Source organism: Mustelus asterias, chromosome 33 (genome assembly GCF_964213995.1).
Source record: "Mustelus asterias chromosome 33, sMusAst1.hap1.1, whole genome shotgun sequence".
Taxonomy (NCBI): domain Eukaryota; kingdom Metazoa; phylum Chordata; class Chondrichthyes; order Carcharhiniformes; family Triakidae; genus Mustelus; species Mustelus asterias.
This window is the reverse complement of record NC_135833.1, coordinates 2,075,453-2,094,754: the sequence shown is the minus strand read 5'-3', so window position 1 is coordinate 2,094,754 and position 19,302 is coordinate 2,075,453. Positions and strand designations below refer to the sequence as shown.

Sequence of the window (19,302 nt, the reverse complement as noted above, 5' to 3'; positions counted from 1 at the left end):
TCCTCCTGCACTGCAGGGTTTCAATGAAAAGGCTTGACAGAGGATGATGATCGGGGAAGTGTTGTCTAGTTTTAACAGCTCGGTCAGCTGGTGGCGGTTATCTGACAAGTCACTGGGACCTGGCCAGTTTGGTTAACATCCTGAACGTTGACCCTTCCAGTGATGGGAGCTGCAGGCTGCCCCCTTTAATTTCATCCAACCAGCGGTCGGTTGAGTTCCAGCCCTATGTCAACAAAACTAAGATGGAGGACAGATTGTATTTTAACACAACCTCACAGTAAACAACAGTCGGAATGGTGTGTAAGCAGGTTTCCACATTGACCCGTCTCCTGATTCCGTCCGTGACGGTTTCAAAAGCCTCTTGAAACACAACCAAGCAGAAGTCTGGCCTGCTGCTCAGGCCTGTGAAAGCCTCAACACATGGCTCTGCGTCACTGTTCATAAGAACTAGGAGCAGGAGTAGGCCATCTGGCCCCTCGAGCCTGCTCCGCCATTCAATAAGATCATGGCTGATCTCTTCGTGGACTCAGCTCCACTTACCCGCCCGCTCACCATAACCCTCAATTCCTTCACTGTTCAAAAATTTATCCTTGTCTTAAAAACATTCAATGAGGTAGCCTGAACTGCTTCACTGGGCAGGGAATTCCACAGATTCACAACCCTTTGTGTGAAGAAGTTCCTCCTCAACTCAGTCCTAAATCTGCTCCCCCTTATTTTGAGGCCATGCCCCCTAGTTCTAGTTTCACCCACCAGTGGAAACAACTTCCCTGCTTCTATCTTATCTATTCTCTTCAAAATCTTATATGCTTCCATAAGATCTCCCTCATTCTTCTGAATTCCAATGAGTATAGCCCCAGTCTACTCAGTCTCTCCTCATAAGCCAACCCTCTCAACTCCGGAATCAACCTCGTGAATCTCCTCTGCACCCCCTCCAGTGCCAGTACATCCTTTCTCAAGTAAGGAGACCAAAACTGTACACAGTACTCCAGGTGTGGCCTCACCAGCACCTTATACAGCTGCAACATAACCTCGCTGTTTTTAAACTCCATCCCTCTCGCAATGAAGGACAAAATTCCATTTGCCTTCTTAATTACCTGCTGCAACTGCAAACCAACTCCTTGAGATTCCTGCACAAGGACACCCAGGTCCCTCTGCACAGCAGCATGCTGCAATTTTTTACCCATTTAAATAATAGTCCATTTTGCTGTTATTCCTACCAAAATGGATGACCTCACATTTACCAACATTGTACTCCATCTGCCAGACCCTCGCCCACTCACTTAGACTATCTATATCCCTTTGCAGACCTTCAGCGTCCTCTGAACATTTTGCTCTGCCACCCATCTTCGTGTCATCTGCGCATTTTGACACCCTGCACTTTGTCCCCAATTCCAAATCATCTATGTAAATCATAAACAGTTGTGGTCCCAACACTGATCCCTGAGGCACACCACTAGTCACTGATCACCAACGAGAAAAACACCCATTTACCCCCACTCTTTGCTTTCTGTTAGTTAACCAATCCTCTATCCGTGCTAATACATTACCCGTAACACCGTGCACCTTTATCTTATGTAGCAGTCTTTGGTGCGGCACCTTGTCAAATGCCTTCTGGAAATCCAGATACGCCACATCCACAGGTTCCCCATTGTCCACTGCACATGTAATGTTCTCAAAGAATTCCACCAAATTAGTTCAAACATGACCTTCCCTTCATGAACCCATGCTGCGTCTTACCAATGGGACAATTTATATCCAGATATCTCGCTATTTCTTCCTTGATGATAGATTCAAGCATTTTCCCTACTATAGAAGTTAAGCTAACTGGCCTATAGTTACCTGCCTTCTGTCTATCTCCTTTTTTAAACAGCGGCGTTACATTTGCTGTTTTCCAATCTGCGGGAACCACCCCAGAGTCCAGCGAATGCACCACTGGTGCATTTGCTATTTCTCCCGCCATCTCTTTTAGTACCCTGGGATGCATTCCATCAGGACCAGGAGACTTGTCTACCTTTAGCCCTATTAACTTGCTATAGAACCATCGAATGGGTTTCAGCTTGTAAGAAGGCCAATCAGCCCTTCACCTCTGTGCTGGCTGTTTGGATGTTGACATGCGATCGTTGCTACATTTTCCTATCTGGATTGCTGTAGTCATGTGAATTCTGTCATGAAGAGAATCCCTGCAGGCAGCCGTCATCCCGTTCAGTTCAAAAAAGACATTACCCCCGTTACGACCCAGGCCAGAAACTCCAAGGTATTTTATGAAGTTAGCCGAGACCCTAAACTTTGGGCTGGCATGGTGGCGCAGTGGTTAGCACTGCTGCCTCACAGCGCCAGGGACCAGGGTTCGATTCCTGGCTTGGGTCACTGTCTGTGTGGAGTTTGCACATTCCCCCCGTGTCTGCGTGGGTTTCCTCCGGGTGCTCCGGTTTCCTCCCTCAGTCTGAAAGACGTGCTGGTTAGGGTGGATTGGCCATGCTAAATTCTCCCTCAGTGTAACCCGAACAGGCGCCGGAGTGTGGCGACTAGGGGATTTTCACAGTAACTTCATTGCAGTGTTAATGTAAGCCTACTTATGACACTAATAAATAAATTGTTTAAAATCATAGAAACCCTACAGTGCAGAAAGAGGCCATTCGGCCCATCGAGTCTGCACCGACCACAATCCCACCCAGGCCCTACCCCCATATCCCTACATATTTACCCGCTAATCTACGCATCTCAGGACACTAAGGGGCAATTTTTTTTTTTAGCATGGCCAATCAACCTAACCTGCACATCTTTGGACTGTGGGAGGAAACCAGAGCACCCGGAGGAAACCCACGCAGACACGAGGAGAATGTGCAAACTCCACACAGACAGTGACCCAAGCCGGGAATCGAACCCAGGTCCCTGGAGCTGTGAAACAGCAGTGCCAACCACTGTGCTACCGTGCCACCCACTAAAACTAACTAAAACTAACTTTTACATTTGATTTTGACATTAGCTATTTTACTCCCGGTATGATTCAAGTGACCCACTAGGAAGCTTTTATCAAACAAAGTTTATTTAAGAATAACGTTAGAATATAACAAAAAGAATTAGCATAACTAACTAATCACATGACAGTTTCACTCTTAACAGCTAGCTATTTCTGATGTTCCAAGTTAAACACCAACACATACCTTTCTTATTTATTTATTTATTGAGTGATTATTGAATGGCGGAGCAGGCTCGAGGGGCCAGATGGCCTACTCCCGCTCCTAGTTCTTATGTTCTAAATACCAACGATATAAAGGGATATGGGGACAGTGTGGGGCGGGGGGTGAGGGCTTTGAAGTGGATACTATCAGCCAAGATCTCATTGAATGGTGCGGCAGGATGGGCTGAATGGCCTACTCCTGCTCATGTGTTCCTAGAAATCATCATAGAAATCATAGAAACCCTACAGTACAGAAAGAGGCCATTCGACCCATCGGGTCTGCACCGACCACAATCCCACCCAGGCCCTACCCCCATATCCCTATATATTTTGCCCACTAATCCCTCTAACCTACGCATCTTAGGACACTAAGGGGGCAATTTTAGCATGGCCAATCAACCTAACCCGCACATCTTTGGACTGTGGGAGGAAACCGGAGCACCCGGAGGAAACCCACGCAGACACGAGGAGAATGTGCAAACTCCACACAGACAGTGACCCAAGCCGGGAATCGAACCCAGGTCCCTGGAGCTGTGAAGCAGCAGTGCTAACCACTGTGCTACCGTGCCGCCCTATTCAACTCCTGAATCAAGCGAGAGAGATACAAGTCAAGAGAAGACAGCAAGAGAATATAGAGTATTGGACAGTGGGCTAATGCCGAGATACGAGTGTGCATACATTACAGAACATACAGTACAGATTCAGGCCCAAACAGAGGAACAAGCTCCACACAAACCTCCTCCCACCTTGATTTGTCACACCCGTCCCCCCTCTGCCCATCCTTCTAGCCCTGTCTCCCTCCCGTCCTGTCTCCCTCATATATTTATCGAGCTGTCCTTTTATTTTTACTTGTCACGGGTAGGCTTACGTTAACACTGAAATGAAGTTACTGTGAAAATCCCCTCAGTCGCCACACTCCGGCGCCTGTTCGGGTAACATAGAATCATAGAAACCCTACAGTGCAGAAAGAGGCCATTTGGCCCATCGCGTCTGCTCCGACCACAATCCCACCCAGGCCCTACCCCCATATCCCTACACATTTACCCGCTAATCCCTCTAACCTACACATCTCATGACTCTAAGAGGCAATCTTTAGCCTGGCCAATCAACCTGACCCGCACACCTTTGGACTGTGGGAGGAAACCGGAGCACCCGGAGGAAAACCCACGCGGACACGAGGAGAATGTGCAGACTCCACACAGACAGTGACCCAAGCCGGGAGTCGAACCCGGGTCCCTGGAGCTGTGAAGCAGCAGCGCTAACCCACTGTGCCACCGTGCCGCCCTACACTGAGGGAGAATTTAGCACCCTAACCAGCACGTCTTTCAAACTGTGGGAGGAAACCGGAGCACCCGGAGGAAACCCACGCAGACACCGGGGGAGATCGTGCAGACTCCGCACAGACAGTGACCCGAGCCGGGAGTCGAACCGGGGTCCCTGGAGCTGTGAGGCAGCAGCGCTAACCCACTGTGCCACCGTGCCAAGGCTGAGGCTGAACCAGTGTTTGAGACTGATTCGACATGCCTTGCTCCTGTACTGCATGCCCCAGGATGCTGCGTGCTTTATTCACTGTGCTGTCAACTTGCACCGTCACCTTTGATGATTTATAAATGCACCTGTACAAGCAGGTCTCTCTCTGCTCCTTCACCCCCTTTTAGAAAAATACCCTTCATTTTATATTTGGCATCGAGCTTCCCTGGTACCTGAGTTGAAAGGGTCGTGTGCAGCGTACATGGCAGCACTGTGTGGGCGGCACGGTGGCACAGTGGGTTCGCACTGCTGCCTCACAGCGCCAGGAACCCGGCTTCGATTCCCGGCTTGGGTCACTGTCTGTGCGGAGTCTGCACGTTCTTCCCCCCGTGTCTGCGTGGGTTTCCTCCGGGTGCTCCGGTTTCCTCCCACAGTCCGAAAGACGTGCTGGTTAGGGTGCGTTGAGCCGTGATAAATTCTCTCTCAGTGTACTTGAACAGGAGTGTGGCGACTAGGGGATTTTCACAGTAACTTCACTGCAGTGTGAATGTAAGTCTACTTGTCACGCTAATAAATAAACTTTAAATTATTCCTCCCTCAGTCTGAAAGACGTGCTGGTTAGGGTGGATTGGCCGTGCTAAATTCTCCCACAGTGTTACCCGAATAGGCGCCGGAGTGAGGGTGACTAGGGGATTTTCACAGCAACTTCATTGCAGTGTTAATGTAAGCCTTACTTGTGACAAATAAAAATAAAAGGGCAGCTCGATAAAGGAGACAGGACGAGAGGGAGACAGGGCTAGAAGGATGGGCAGAGGGGGGTGTGATGAAACAAGGTGGGAGGAGGTTTGTGTGGAGCTTGTTCCTCTGTTTGGGCCTGAATCTGTACTGTATGTTCTGTAATAGAACAAAGAACAATACAGCACAGGAACAGGCCCTTCGGCCCTCCAAGCCCACGCCGCTCCCTGGTCCAAACTAGACCATTCTTTTGTATCCCTCCATTCCCACTCCGTTCATGTGGCTACCTAGATAAGTCTTAAACGTTCCCAGTGTGTCCGCCTCCACCACCTTGCCTGGCAGCGCATTCCAGGCCCCCACCACCCTCTGTGTAAAATATGTCCTTCTGATATCTGTGTTAAACCTCCTCCCCCCCCCCTTCACCTTGAACCTATGACCCCTCGTGAACGTCACCACCGACCTGGGGAAAAGCTTCCCACCGTTCACCCTATCTGTGCCTTTCATAATTTTATACACCTCTATTAAGTCTCCCCTCATCCTCCGTCTTTCCAGGGAGAACAACCCCAGTTTACCCAATCTCTCCTCATAACTAAGCCCCTCCATACCAGGCAACATCCTGGTAAACCTCCTCTGTACTCTCTCTCAAGCCTCCACGTCTTTCTGGTAGTGTGGCGACCAGAACTGGACGCAGTATTCCAAATGCGGGCGAATCAACGTTCTATACATCTGCAACATCAGACCCCAACTTTTATACTCTATGCCCCATCCTATAAAGGCAAGCATGCCATATGCCTTCTTCACCACCTTCTCCACCTGTGACGTCACCTTCAAGGATCTGTGGACTTGCACACCCAGGTCCCTCTGCGTATCTACACCCGTATGCACACCCGTATCTCATGCATTACCCCATTGCCCAATACTCTATATTCTCTTTCCCTTGCTGTCTTCACTTATATATCTCTCTCTCTCTTGATTCAGAAACACAAGGGCAGGAGTAGGCCATTCAGCCCATCCCGCTCTGCCATTCAGCCCTCCCTGCCCCACCATTCAATGAGATCTTGGCTGAAAATATCCACTTCAAAGCCTCTTCCCCCCCTCCCCCCACACACACTCTCCCCATTTCCCTATATCCCTTTATATCACTGGTATTTAGAACATAAGAACTAGGAGCAGGAGTAGGCCATCTGGCCCCTCGAGCCTGCTCCGCCATTCAATAAGATCATCGCTGATCTTTTCGTGGACTCAGCTCCACTTACCTGCCCACTCACCATAACCCTCAATTCCTTTACTGTTCAAAAATTTATGTATCCTTGCCTTAAAAACATTCAATGAGGTAGCCTCAACTGCTTCCCTGGGCAGGGAATTCCACAGATTCACAATTCTTTGTGTGAAGAAGTTCCTCCTCAACTCAGTCCTAAATCTGCTCCCTCTTATTTTGAGGCCATGCCCCCTAGTTCTAGTTTCACCCGCCAGTGGAAACAACTTCCCTGCTTCTATCTTATCTATTCCCTTCATAATCTTATGTGTTTCTATAAGATCTCCCCTCATTCTTCTGAGTTCCAATGAGTATAGCCCCAGTCTACTCAGTCTCTCCTCATAAGCCAACCCTCTCAACTCTGGAATCAACCTAGTGAATCTCCTCTGCACCCCCTCCAGTGCCAGTATATCCTTTCTCAAGTAAGGAGACCAGAACTGTACACAGTACTCCAGGTGTGGCCTCACCAGCACCTTATACAGCTGCAACATAACCTCGCTGTTTTTAAACTCCATCCCTCTAGCAATGAAGGACAGAATTCCATTTGACTTTTTAATTATCTGCCGCACCTGCAAACCAACTCCTTGTGATTCCTGCACAAGGACACCCAGGTCCCTCTGCACAGCAGCATGCTGCAATTTTTTACCATTTAAATAATAGTCCACTTTGCTGTTATTCCTACCAGAATGGATGACCTCACATTTACCAACATTGTACTCCATCTGCCAGACCCTCACCCACTCACTTAGACTATCTATATCCCTTTGCAGACTTTCAGCGTCCTCTGCACACTTGGCTCTGCCACCCATCTTAGTGTCATCTGCGAATCTTGACACCCTACACTGAGATCTCCCCTCATTCTTCTGAATTCCAATGAGTTTCGCCCCAGTCTACTCAGTCTCTCCTCATAAGCCAACCCTCTCAACTCCAGAATCAACCTAGTGAATCTCCTCTGCACCCCCTCCAGTGCCAGTGTATCCTTTCTCAAGTAAGGAGACCAAAACTGTACACAGTACTCCAGGTGTGGCCTCACCAGCACCTTATACAGCTGCAACATAACCTCGCTGTTTTTAAACTCCATCCCTCTCGCAATGAAGGACAAAATTCCATTTGCCTTCTTAATTACCTGCTGCACCTGCAAACCAACACCTTGAGATTCCTGCACAAGGACACCCGGGTCCCTCTGCACAGCAGCATGCTGCAATTCTTTACCATTTAAATAATAGTCCACTTTGCTGTTATTCCTACCAAAATGGATGACCTCACATTTACCAACATTGTACTCCATCTGCCAGACCCTCGCCCACTCACTTAGACTATCTATATCCCTTTGCAGACTTTCAGCGTCCTCTGCACACTTTGCTCTGCCACCCATCTTAGTGTCATCTGCGAATTTTGACACCCTACACTAGGATCTCCCCTCATTCTTCTGAATTCCAATGAGTTTCGCCCCAGTCTACTCAGTCTCTCCTCATAAGCCAACCCTCTCAACTCTGGAATCAACCTCGTGAATCTCCTCTGCACCCCCTCCAGTGCCAGTATATCCTTTCTCAAGTAAGGAGACCAAAACTGTACACAGTTAGAAATCAATGAACAACTAGGAATAGAGTGCTGTATTTTACTATTGGGTGTTCTAATGGTTTCAATCTGTTCCCCTGCTGTGTTATCTCATACTCTATTGCAATATTCTATCCTTTTGATTTGTTTATTTCAGTATACTGATGAACAAGCCAAGAAACTAGGACTGGTTGGCTGGGTAAAGAACACAGCACAAGGCACGGTGATTGGACAGATGCAGGGACCAGCTGAAAAGGTTCACTTTATGTGAGTAGTATGAGGTTAAAAAAATATTGCAATATTTAGATAAAACATTTTAAGTTGTTGGCACCATTGCATTCTATGGAGTGTGAATTAAGAGGAATTAACCGAGAGTCATAGAGGTTCACTGCATGGAAACAGGCCCTTCGGCCCAACTTGTCCATGCCGCCCTTTTTTTTTAAACCCCTAAGCTAATCCCAGTTGCCCGCATTTGGCCCATATCCCTCTGTACCCATCTTACCCATGTAACTGTCTAAATGCTTTTTAAAAGACAAAATTGTACCCTCCTCTACTACTACCTCTGGCAGCTCGTTCCAGACACTCACCACCCTCTGTGTGAAAAAATTGCCCCTCTGGACATTTTTGTATCTCTCCCCTCTCACCTTAAACCTACGCCCTCTTGTTTTAGACTCCCCTACCTTTGGGGAAAAGATATTGACTATCTAGCTGACCTGTGCCCCTCATTATTTTATAGACCTCTATAAGATCACCCCTCAGCCTCCTACGCTCCAGGGAAAAAAGTCCCAGTCTATCCAGCCTCTCCTTATAACTCAAACCTGAAGAACAATGCTACTGGTGGCACAGTGGGTTAGCGCTGCTGCCTCACAGTTCCAGGGACCCGGGTTCGATTCCCGGCTCTGGTCACTGTCTGTGCGGAGTTTGCACGCTCTCCCCATGTCTGCGTGGGTTTCCTCCGGGTGCTCCGGTTTCCTCCCACAGTCCGAGAGGTGTGCAGGTTAGGGTGCTAAATTGTCCCTCAGTGTAACCCGAACAGGCGCCGGAGTGTGGGTGACTAGGGGGAATTTCACAGTAACTTCATTGCAGTGTTAATGTAAGACTGTGACTAAGAAATGAACTTTACTGTTAACTGGTTAGTAATTTTTAAACAAAAATATACCTGCATTGACTGGGCTAAACTGAAACCTGATTTTTATACTTTAGGATAAGAGATCTTTGCAAGATATTGTTTTTCTTTATTATTTTATGGGATGTACGTTTACAAGTCGGCTGACATTAACACTGCAATGAAGTTACTGTGAAAATCCCCCAGTCGCCACAGTCTGGCGCCTGTCCGGGTTACACTGAGGGAGAATTTAGCACCCTAACCGGCACGTCTTTCGGACTGTGGGGGGAAACCGGAGCAACCCGGAGCAAACCCACGTAGACACGGGGAGAACGTGCAGACTCCGCACAGACAGTGACCCAAGCCGGGAATCGAACCCGGGTCCCTGGCGTTGTGAGGCAGCAGCGCTAACCCACTGTGCCACCGTGCTAGATCATGAACGAAAGTGACGCAGCAACTGCTTCAGATTAGTTAGGATTACTAATTAAAATTTGCTTTTTCAGTGGCTGTAATGACAAGCATTTTGAATTAATTTGGATGTTAATTCGGGTATCGGGTCAAGGCCAACATTTGTTGTCCATCCTTAATTGCCTGTTATATATTTAAGTAGTTGTGTGATTGCTTTAGGAGCTCATGGAATCCCTACAGCGCAGAAAGAGGCCATTCGGCCCATCGAACCTACACTGACAACAATCCCACCCAGGCCCTATCCCCGTAACTTCACACATTTACTCTGCTAATCTCCCTGACACTAAGGGACAATTTCGCCTGGCCAATCCACCTAACCCGCACATCTTTGGAGTGTGGGAGGAAACCGGAGCACCCCGGAGGAAGCCCACGCAGACACGGGGGAAGAGCGTACAAACTTCACACCGACAGTGACCTGAGGCCGGAACGGAACCTTGGCGCTGTGAGAAAGCTGTGCTGACCACTGTGCTGCCCGCTGCTGATCGCATGATTTTTGTGGTGATGTTATTAGGGTGCTTCACAGGGTGCTGTTTAGTTTGAGTCTCTGCTGTATGCTCTTACAATAAACCTTGGCTACGCCTCTCATCAAAGAACAGTACAGCACAGGAAACAGGCCCTTCGGCCCTCCAAGCCTGTGCCGCTCCTTGGTCCAACTAGACCAATCGTTTGTATCCCTCCATTCCCAGGCTGCTCATGTGACTATCCAGGTAAGTCTTAAACGATGTCAGCGTGGCTGCCTCCACCACCCAACTTGGCAGCGCATTCCAGGCCCCCACCACCCTCTGTGTAAAAAACGTCCCTCTGATATCTGAGTTATACTTCGCCCCTCTCAGCTTGAGCCCGTGACCCCTCGTGATCGTCACCTCTGACCTGGGAAAAAGCTTCCCACTGTTCACCCTATCTATACCCTTCATAATCTTGTTCACCTCTATTAGATCTCCCCTCATTCTCCGTCTTTCCAAGGAGAACAACCCCAGTCGACCCAATCTCTCCTCATAGCTAAGACCCTCCATACCAGGCAACATCCTGGTAAACCTTCTCTGCACTCTCTCTAACGCCTCCACGTCCTTCTGGTAGTGCGGCGACCAGAACTGGACGCAGTACTCCAAATGTGGCCTAACCAGCGTTCTATACAGCTGCATCATCAGACTCCAGCTTTTATACTCTATACCCCGTCCTATAAAGGCAAGCATCATTCTGTAGACCAGGTCTCCCCTCAGCCTCCGTCTTTCCAGTGAATACAATCCTAGTTTATCCAACCTCTCCCCATAGCCAACACCCTTGAGACCAGGCAACATCCTGGTGAACCTTCTTTGCACCCTCTCCAAAGCTTCCACGTCCTTCCGGTAGTGTGGCGACCAGAACTGCGCGCAATACTCCAAATGCGGCCTAACTAAGGTTTTGTACAGGGAAAGCGATGGCCTGGTGGCATTATCGCTAGACTATTAATCCAGAAACTCAGCTAATGTTCTGGGGGACCCCGGGTTCGAATCCCGCCCACGGCAGATGGTGGAATTTGAATTCAATAAAAAAATATCTGGAATTAAGAATGTACTGATGATCCATTGTGGGAAAAACCCATCTGGTTCCCTTTAGGGAAGGAAATCTGCCGTCCTTACCCCGGTCTGGCCTACATGTGTCTCCAGAGCCACAGCCAATGTGGTTGACTCTCAACTGCCCTCCAAGGGGCAACTAGGGATGGGCAATAAATGCTGGGCCCAGCCAGCGACGCCCATGAATGAATGAAAAAAATCATGATTTCCCAACTCCTGCACTCAGTGCCCTGGCCGATAAAGGCGAGCATGCCTTCTTCATCACCTTGGCCACCCGTGTCGCCCCTTCTGAGGGAAACTGTGGACCTGCACGCCCAGACCCCTCTGTATGTTCATCTTCCTCAGGGTTCTGCCATTTACAGTATAATTCACGCCTAAATTTGATCCTCCAAAATGCATCACCTCGTTAGACAAAGATGGCAGTTGTATTAGTGATTTAGGTAATCAGGCATTAAGGTATTAGTGATGCAGACAAATCTGGGACTAAAGCATCAGTGACATAGGTAATTGGGTATTAAAGTATCAAGTTAATTGGCTGTTCATCTATTAATGCCACAGATAATTGGGCATTAAAATAAATGGCCTAAGTAATCAGGTGTTAAAGTATCAGTTACTAAGGTAAACATGTATTAAGTTTTCAGTGATATAGCTAAAACGCTAATGTTACCAGTAGCTATTTAAGGGATGGCATGTCGGCACAGTGGTTAACACTGGCGCCTCACAGCGCCATTCCGGCCTTGAGTCACTGTCTGTGCGGAGTCTACACCTTCTCCCCATGTCTGCGTGGGTTTTCTCCAGGTGCTCCGGATTCCTCCCATACTCCAAAGGTCATAAGAATCCCTACAGTACAGCCCATCGAGCCTGCACTGACAACAATCCCACCCTATCCTTATAACCTTGCTCATCCCCCCGAAACTAGAGTCAATTTAGCACGGCTATATCAACCTAACCCGCACATCTTTGGAGTGTGGGAGGAAACCGGAGCGCCCGGAGGAAACCCACGGAGGGGGGAGAACGTGCCAAACTTCACACAGACAGTGACCCAAGCCAGGATTCGAACCCGGGTCCCAGGCACTGTGAGCAGCAGTGCTAACCCACTGTGTCACCGTGCTGCCCTGGGTTAGGTGGATTGGCCATGCTAAATTGTCCCTTAGTGTCCAAAGATGTGCAAGTTAGGTGGATTGGCCATGCTAAATTGCCCCTTAGTGTCCAGTTAGGGGCGGCACGGTAGCACAGCGGTTAGCACTGCAGCTTCACAGCTCCAGGGACCTGGGTTCGATTCCCGGCTTGGGTCACTGTCTGTGTGGAGTTTTGCACATTCTCCTCGTGTCTGCGTGGGTTTCCTCCGGGTGCTCCGGTTTCCTCCCACACTCCAAAGATGTGCGGGTTAGGTTGATTGGCCATGCTAAAATTGCCCCTTAGTGTCCTGAGATGCGTAGGTTAGAGGGATTAGCGGGTAAATATGTAGGGATATGGAGGTAGGGCCTGGGTGGGATTGTGGTCGGTGCAGACTCGATGGGCCAAATGGCCTCTTTCCGCACTGTAGGGTTTCTATTCTATGTTAGGGGGATTGGCCATGCTAAATTGGACCTTAGTGTCCAAAGATGTGCGGATTAGAGGGATTGGCCATGCTAAATTGCCCCTTAGTGTCCAAAGATGTGCAGGTTAGGTGAATTGGCCATGCTAAATTCCCCCTTGGTTCAGGAGGACTATCTAGGATTAGTGGTGGGGTTATGGGGATAGGGCCTGGGTGGAATTGCGGTCAGTGCAGACTCGATGGGCCAAATGGCCTCCTTCTGCACTATGAAATGATTCTAAAGTCTCCCCCTTAAGAGCATCCAGTCAGCTAAAGCTTCTAAAAGAAATTAATCTAGGTTTAATTACTTCATGAGTTGGATCAAAGGAAAAATTTGCAAAGCTGCGCCTCGGTCATTCTTATATTCTGCAGTCTTCTTTTATACACTTGAAGATCTTTTTAAGGATTTGTCCTTTTCTGCTACAGTAAACTAGGCCAGGTGTGCTATTTTTGCAAGTCCATTTAGCCTGAACTTGCAAATTCACTGGGGAAAGGTGTGTGAATGAGGTCAGTTTATAAATGTACACGGTGAGTGGAATTGAAAGATGGAATTCTACTAAACCTGCCATGTGGGCTGATATCTCGGGCTGAAGTTGCACATTCACCGGTAAACATAGGAGCAGGAGGAGGCCATTCAGCCCTTCGAGCCTGCTCCCCCATTCATCACCATCATGGTTGATCATCAACTCAATAGCCTAATCCTGCTTTCTCCCCACGACCTTTGATCCCGCTCGCCCCAAGTGCTATATCCAGCCGCCTCTTGAATACATTCAATGTTTTGGCATCAACTACTTCCTGTGGTAATGAATTCCACAGGCTCACCACTCTTTGGGTGAAGAATTGGGGCGTCACGGGTGGCACAGTGGTTAGCGCTGCTGCCTCACAGCACCAGGGACCCGGGTTCGATTCCCGTCTTGGGTCACTGTCTGTGTGGAGTTTGCCTGTTCTCCCCGTATCTGCGTGGGTTTCCTCCGGGTGCTCCGGTTTCCTCCCACAGTCCAAAGAGGTGCGGGTTAGGTGGATTGGCCATGTTAAATTGCTCTTTAGTGTCAGGGGGACTAGCTAGGGTAAATGCATGGGGTTATAGGGATAGGGCCTGGGTGAGATTGTGGTCGGTGCAGACTCGATGGGCCGAATGGCCTCCTTCTGCACTGTAGGATTCTATGATTCTAAAAAATGTCTCCTCACCTCTGTCCTAAATGGTCTACCCTGAATCCTCAGACTGTGACCCCCTGGTTTTGAATTCCCCCCACCATCGGGAACATCCTCCCTACATCTACCCTGTCTAGTCCTGTTAGAATTTTGTAAGTCTCTATGAGATCTTCCCCTCATTCATCTGAACTCCAGTGAAAACAATCCTAACCTAGTCAATCTCTCCTCATACATCAGTCCCGCCATCCCCGGAATCAGCCTGGTAAACCTTCGCTGCACTCCCTCGAGAGCAAGAACATCCTTCCTCAGAAAAGGAGACCAAAACTGCACACAATACTCTCGGTGTGGCCTCACCAAGGCCCTGTATAATTGCAACAACAGTAAGAGTTTTAACAACACCAGGTTAAAGTCCAACAGGTTTATTTGGTAGCAAATACCATTCGCTTTCGGAACGCTGCTCCTTCGTCAGATGGAGTGGAAATCTGCTCTCAAACAGGGCACAGAGACACAAAATCATGTTACAGAATACTGATTAGAATGAAAATCTCTACAGCCAACCAGGTCTTATAGATACTTTTAAGGTTACCAGGTTTTAAGACCTGGTTGGCTGTCGAGATTTGCATTCTAATCAGTATTCTGTAACTTGATTTTGTGTCTCTGTGCCCTGTTTGAGAGCACATTTCCACTCCATCTGATGAAGGAGCAGCGCTCCGAAAGCTAATGGCATTTGCTACCAAATAAACCTGTTGGACTTTAACCTGGTGTTGTTAAAACTCTTACTGTGTTTGCCCCAGTCCAACGCCGGCATCTCCACATCATAATTGCAACAACACATCCCTCGCTCCTGTACTCGAAACCTCTCGCAATGAAGGCCAACATGCCATTTGCCTTCTTTACCGCCTGCTGCACCTGCATGCTTACCTTCAGCGACTGGTGCACAAGGACACCCAGGTCCCGCTGCACACTCCCCCTCTCCCAATTTACACCCACTCAGGGAGTAATCTGCCTTCCTGTAAGATCCAGATCACATTTCGCAGCTGTCACTGAGGGCGAAGCAAATTATTTCAATTTAAATGGGAAGCCAACTAGCATGGAGGAGAGTAGGTTTACCGGGATGTTGCCTGGTTTGGAGGGTTTTAGGTATGAAGGGAGGTTGGATAAACTCAGATTGTTTTCACTCGAAAGGCAGCGGCTGAGGTGATTCAGAAGGCATATGGCATGCTTGCCTTTATCAGCCGGGGCATTGAGTACAAGAGTTGGGAAATCATGTTGCAGCTATATAAGACCTTGGTTAGGCCGCATTTGGAGTATTGCGTGCAGTTCTGGTCGCCACACTAACCAGGAGGACACGGAAGCTTTGGAGAGAGTGCAAAGAAGGTTCACCAGGATGTTGCCTGGTCTCGAGGGCGTTGGCTATGAGGAGAGGTTGGATAAACTAGGATTGGTTTCGCTGGAAAGACGGAGGCTGAGGGGAGATCTGATAGAGGTCTACAAAGTTATCGGAGGCATTGATAGGGTGGATAGTCAGAGGCTTTTTCCCCAGAGTGGAAAGATCAACTACAAGAGGGGACAGGTGAGAGGAGGAAAGTTTAAGGGAGATGTGCGGGGGGAGTTTTTCACGCAGAGAGTGGTGGGTGCCTGGAACGCGCTGCCAGAGGAGGTGGTGGAAGCTGGCACATTAGCAACATTCAAGGAATACCTTGATAGATACACGATTGGGTGGCGAACAGAATAGAAATTGTGTATAAGTGCAGGCTTGGTGGGCCGCAGGGCCTGTTCCTGTGCTGTACTGTTCTTAAGAGTACCCTTTCAAGATAAACAAATTCCAAAGATTTTTTGACTGATACCTGGGATGAGAAGGTTATCTTCCAAGGAAAGATTGGACAGGCTGGGCCTGTATCCATTGGAGCTTAGAGGAATGAGAGGTGATCTTAATGAAATATATAAGGTCTTGAGGTGACTTGGCAGGATGGATGCTAAAAGAATGTTTCTCCCTGTGGGAGAGACTAATACTGGAAACTAAGGAGCCTCCTGTTTAATACAGAGATGAGACGAATCTTTTTCTCTGAGGGCAGTAGATCTTTGGAACACTCTTCCCCAGAGAGTGTTGGGTCAATTAAGACTTTCAAGGCAGACAGATAGATTCTTGACTAACAAGGCAGTCAAAGGCTTCTTTTATCTTTTGCATGGAATCTGGGTGTCACTGTCTGGACAAGCATTTATTGCCCATCCCTAATTGCCCTTGAACTGAGCCCTTGAACTTATGGGGAGGCAACGGCCTAATGGTATTATCGCTAGACTATTAATCCAGAAGCTCAGCTGATGTTCTGGGGGACCCGGGTTCGAATCCCGCCACGGTAGATGGAATTTGAATTCGATAAAAAATATCTGGAATTAAGAATCTACTGATCTCCCATTGTCAATTGCCGGAAAAACCCATCTGGTTCACTAATGTCCTTTAGGGAAGGAAATCTGCCTTCCTTACCTGGTCTGGCCTACTTGTGACTCCAGAGCCACAGCAATGTGGTTGACTCTCAACTGCCCTCGGGCAACTAGGGATGGGCAATAAATGCTGGCCCAGCCAGCGACGCCCATGTCCCATGAATGAACAAAAAAAAGGGTGGCTCGCTCATCCATTTCAGAGGGCAGTTGAGAGGCAACCACATTGCTGTGGCTCTGGAATCACATGTAGGCCAGACCCGGTAAGGACAGCAGATTTCCTTCCCTAAAGGACATTAGTGAACCAGATGGGTTTTCATAACAATCAATCTTCATTAGCCTTTTATAGATTCACAGAATCCTACAGTGCAGGAGGAGGCCATTCAGCCCATCGAGTCTACACCTACCACAATCACAGCCAGGCACTATTCCCACAACCCCATGTATTTACCCTGCAAGTCCCCTAACACTCGCGAACAATTTAGCATGGCCAACCACCTAACCTGCACATCTTTGGACACTAAGGGGCAATTTAGCATGGCCAATCCACCTAACCTGCACATCATTGGACACTAAGGGGCAATTTAGCGTGGCCAATCCCCCTAACTGGACATCATTGGAGTGTGGGAGGAAACCGGAGCACCCGGAAGAAACCCACGCAGACACGCGGAGAACATGCAAAGTCCACACCGACAGTGACCCGAGGCTGGAATTGAACCCAGGTCCCTGGTGCTGTGAGACAACAGTGCTAACCACTGTGCCACCGTGCTGCCCCCTTTCTTTTCACCATTTCACTATCTACCGTAGTGGGATTCGAACCCCGGGCCCCCCGAACACTACCCTGGATTATTAGCCCAGTTACAATACTGGGGATAGATGGAAATGTGGGGTTGAGACCACAATCCGACCAGCCACGATCTTATTGAATGAGCAGAGCAGGCTTGAGGGGCCGAATGGCCTTACTCCTAATTCATCCCTTCATAGTTGACCAGGGCACCTCTCAATTCATTGGCTGCTTTGGGGTTTGATGTACTAAGTTTATGACTAGAAAGCTAAATGATGTGATTTGCTGTCGGAGAGTCAGTTAGCTCAGTTGGCTGGTTTGTGATGCAGAGCGACGCCAACAGCGTAGTTTCGATTCCTGTACCAGCCGAAGTTATTCACGGAGGCACCCCCGCCTTCTCCACCTTGCCCCTCGCTTGAGTGTGGTGACCCTCAGGTTAAATCACCACCAGTCAGCACTCCCTCTCAAAAGGGAGGGGAGCAGGATATTCTCTTTTAAGTTTTTAACTTTATTTATTCGTGTCACAAGTAGGTTTACATTAACACTGCAATGACGTTACTCTGAAAATCCCCGAGTCGCCACACTCCGGTGCCTGTTCGGGTACACCGAGGGAGAATTTAGCATTGCCAATGCACCCTAACCAGCACGTCTTTGGACACTAAGGGGCAATTTAGCATGGCCAATCCACCTATTCTGCACATCTTTGGACACGAAGGAGCAAGTTAGTGAGGCCAATCCACCTAATCTGCACATCTTTGGACACTAAGGGGCAATTTAGCATGGCCAATCCACTTAACCTGCACATCTTTGGACACTAAGGAGCAATTTAGCATGGCCAATCCACCTAACCTGCACATCTTTGAACACTAAGGGGCAATTTGGCATGGCCAATCCTCTTAACCTGCACATCTTTGGACACTAAAGGGCAATTTAGCATGGCCAATCCACCTAACTTATACATCTTTGGACACTAAGGGACAATTTAGCATGGCCAATCCACCTAACCTGCACATCTTTGGATACTAAGGGGCAATTTAGCATGGCCAATCCACCTAACCTGTACATCTTTGGACACTAAGGGGCAATTTAGCATGGCCAATCCACCTAACCTGTACATCTTTGGACACTAAGGGGCAATTTAGCATGGTCAATCCACCTAACCTACACATCTTTGGACACTAAGGGGCAATTTAACATGGCCAATCCACCTAACCTGCACATCTTTGGACACTAAGGAGCAATTTAGCATGGCCAATCCACCTAACCTGTACATCTTTGGACACTAAGGGGCAATTTAGCATGACCAGTCTGCCTAACCCACACATCTTTGAACACTAAGGAGCAATTTAACATGGCCAATCCACCTAACCTGCACATCTTTGGACACTAAGGAGCAATTTAGCATGGCCAATCCACCTAACCTGTACATCTTTGGACACTAAGGGGCAATTTAGCATGACCAGTCTGCCTAACCCACACATCTTTGAACTGCGGGAGGAAACCAGAGCACCCGGAGGAAACCCACGCAGACACGGGGGGGGGCGGGGTGGGGTGGGGGGCAAGGTGGGGGGGGGGGGGCAGGATTGGGGGGGGGGGGGGGCCAGGGTTGGGCGGGGGGGACATCCAGACTCCGCACAGACAGTGACCCAAGCCGGGAATCGAACCCGGGTCGCTGACGCTGTGAGGCAGCAGTGCTAACCCACTGTGCCACCGTGTCTTCTGGGGCTGTGGCAACTTTACCTTTGTTCGGTTCTGTGCAGCGGGGAGCAAAACACCCCCGTAACAAGGCCTGAACAGACAGTACGAGCAGCGTCTGCAGAGAAGCTCTCACTGTCCTGCCATTCCAAATGCTGCACAACGGGGGAAGCTGTTTCACAAAATTGAGATTCAGGGTAAGCACAACATTCTCACACACTGGTGGAAGCAAATGCACGTCTATTGGTTTCTGTGTCCTCCTCTGTGTCTGAGTCACGTGTTGTGCGAATAATGGAACTGACCTAGTTTTGCTCTGTCTCTCTGGTGAACCT

The 19,302-nt window shown here is 48.7% G+C and overlaps 1 protein-coding gene across 2 annotated transcripts in view; it reads left to right on the top strand.

The window, feature by feature from the left end:
* LOC144481807 (acylphosphatase-2-like) overlaps nucleotides 1–19,302 on the top strand; it is a 77,118-nt gene that overhangs the window by 43,504 nt on the left and 14,312 nt on the right. For both annotated transcript variants that reach the window (XM_078200960.1, XM_078200961.1), the window contains exon 3: nucleotides 8,356–8,465. In XM_078200960.1, coding sequence (XP_078057086.1) covers nucleotides 8,356–8,465 — 110 coding nt within the window. The remainder of the gene's footprint in view (nucleotides 1–8,355; nucleotides 8,466–19,302) is intronic.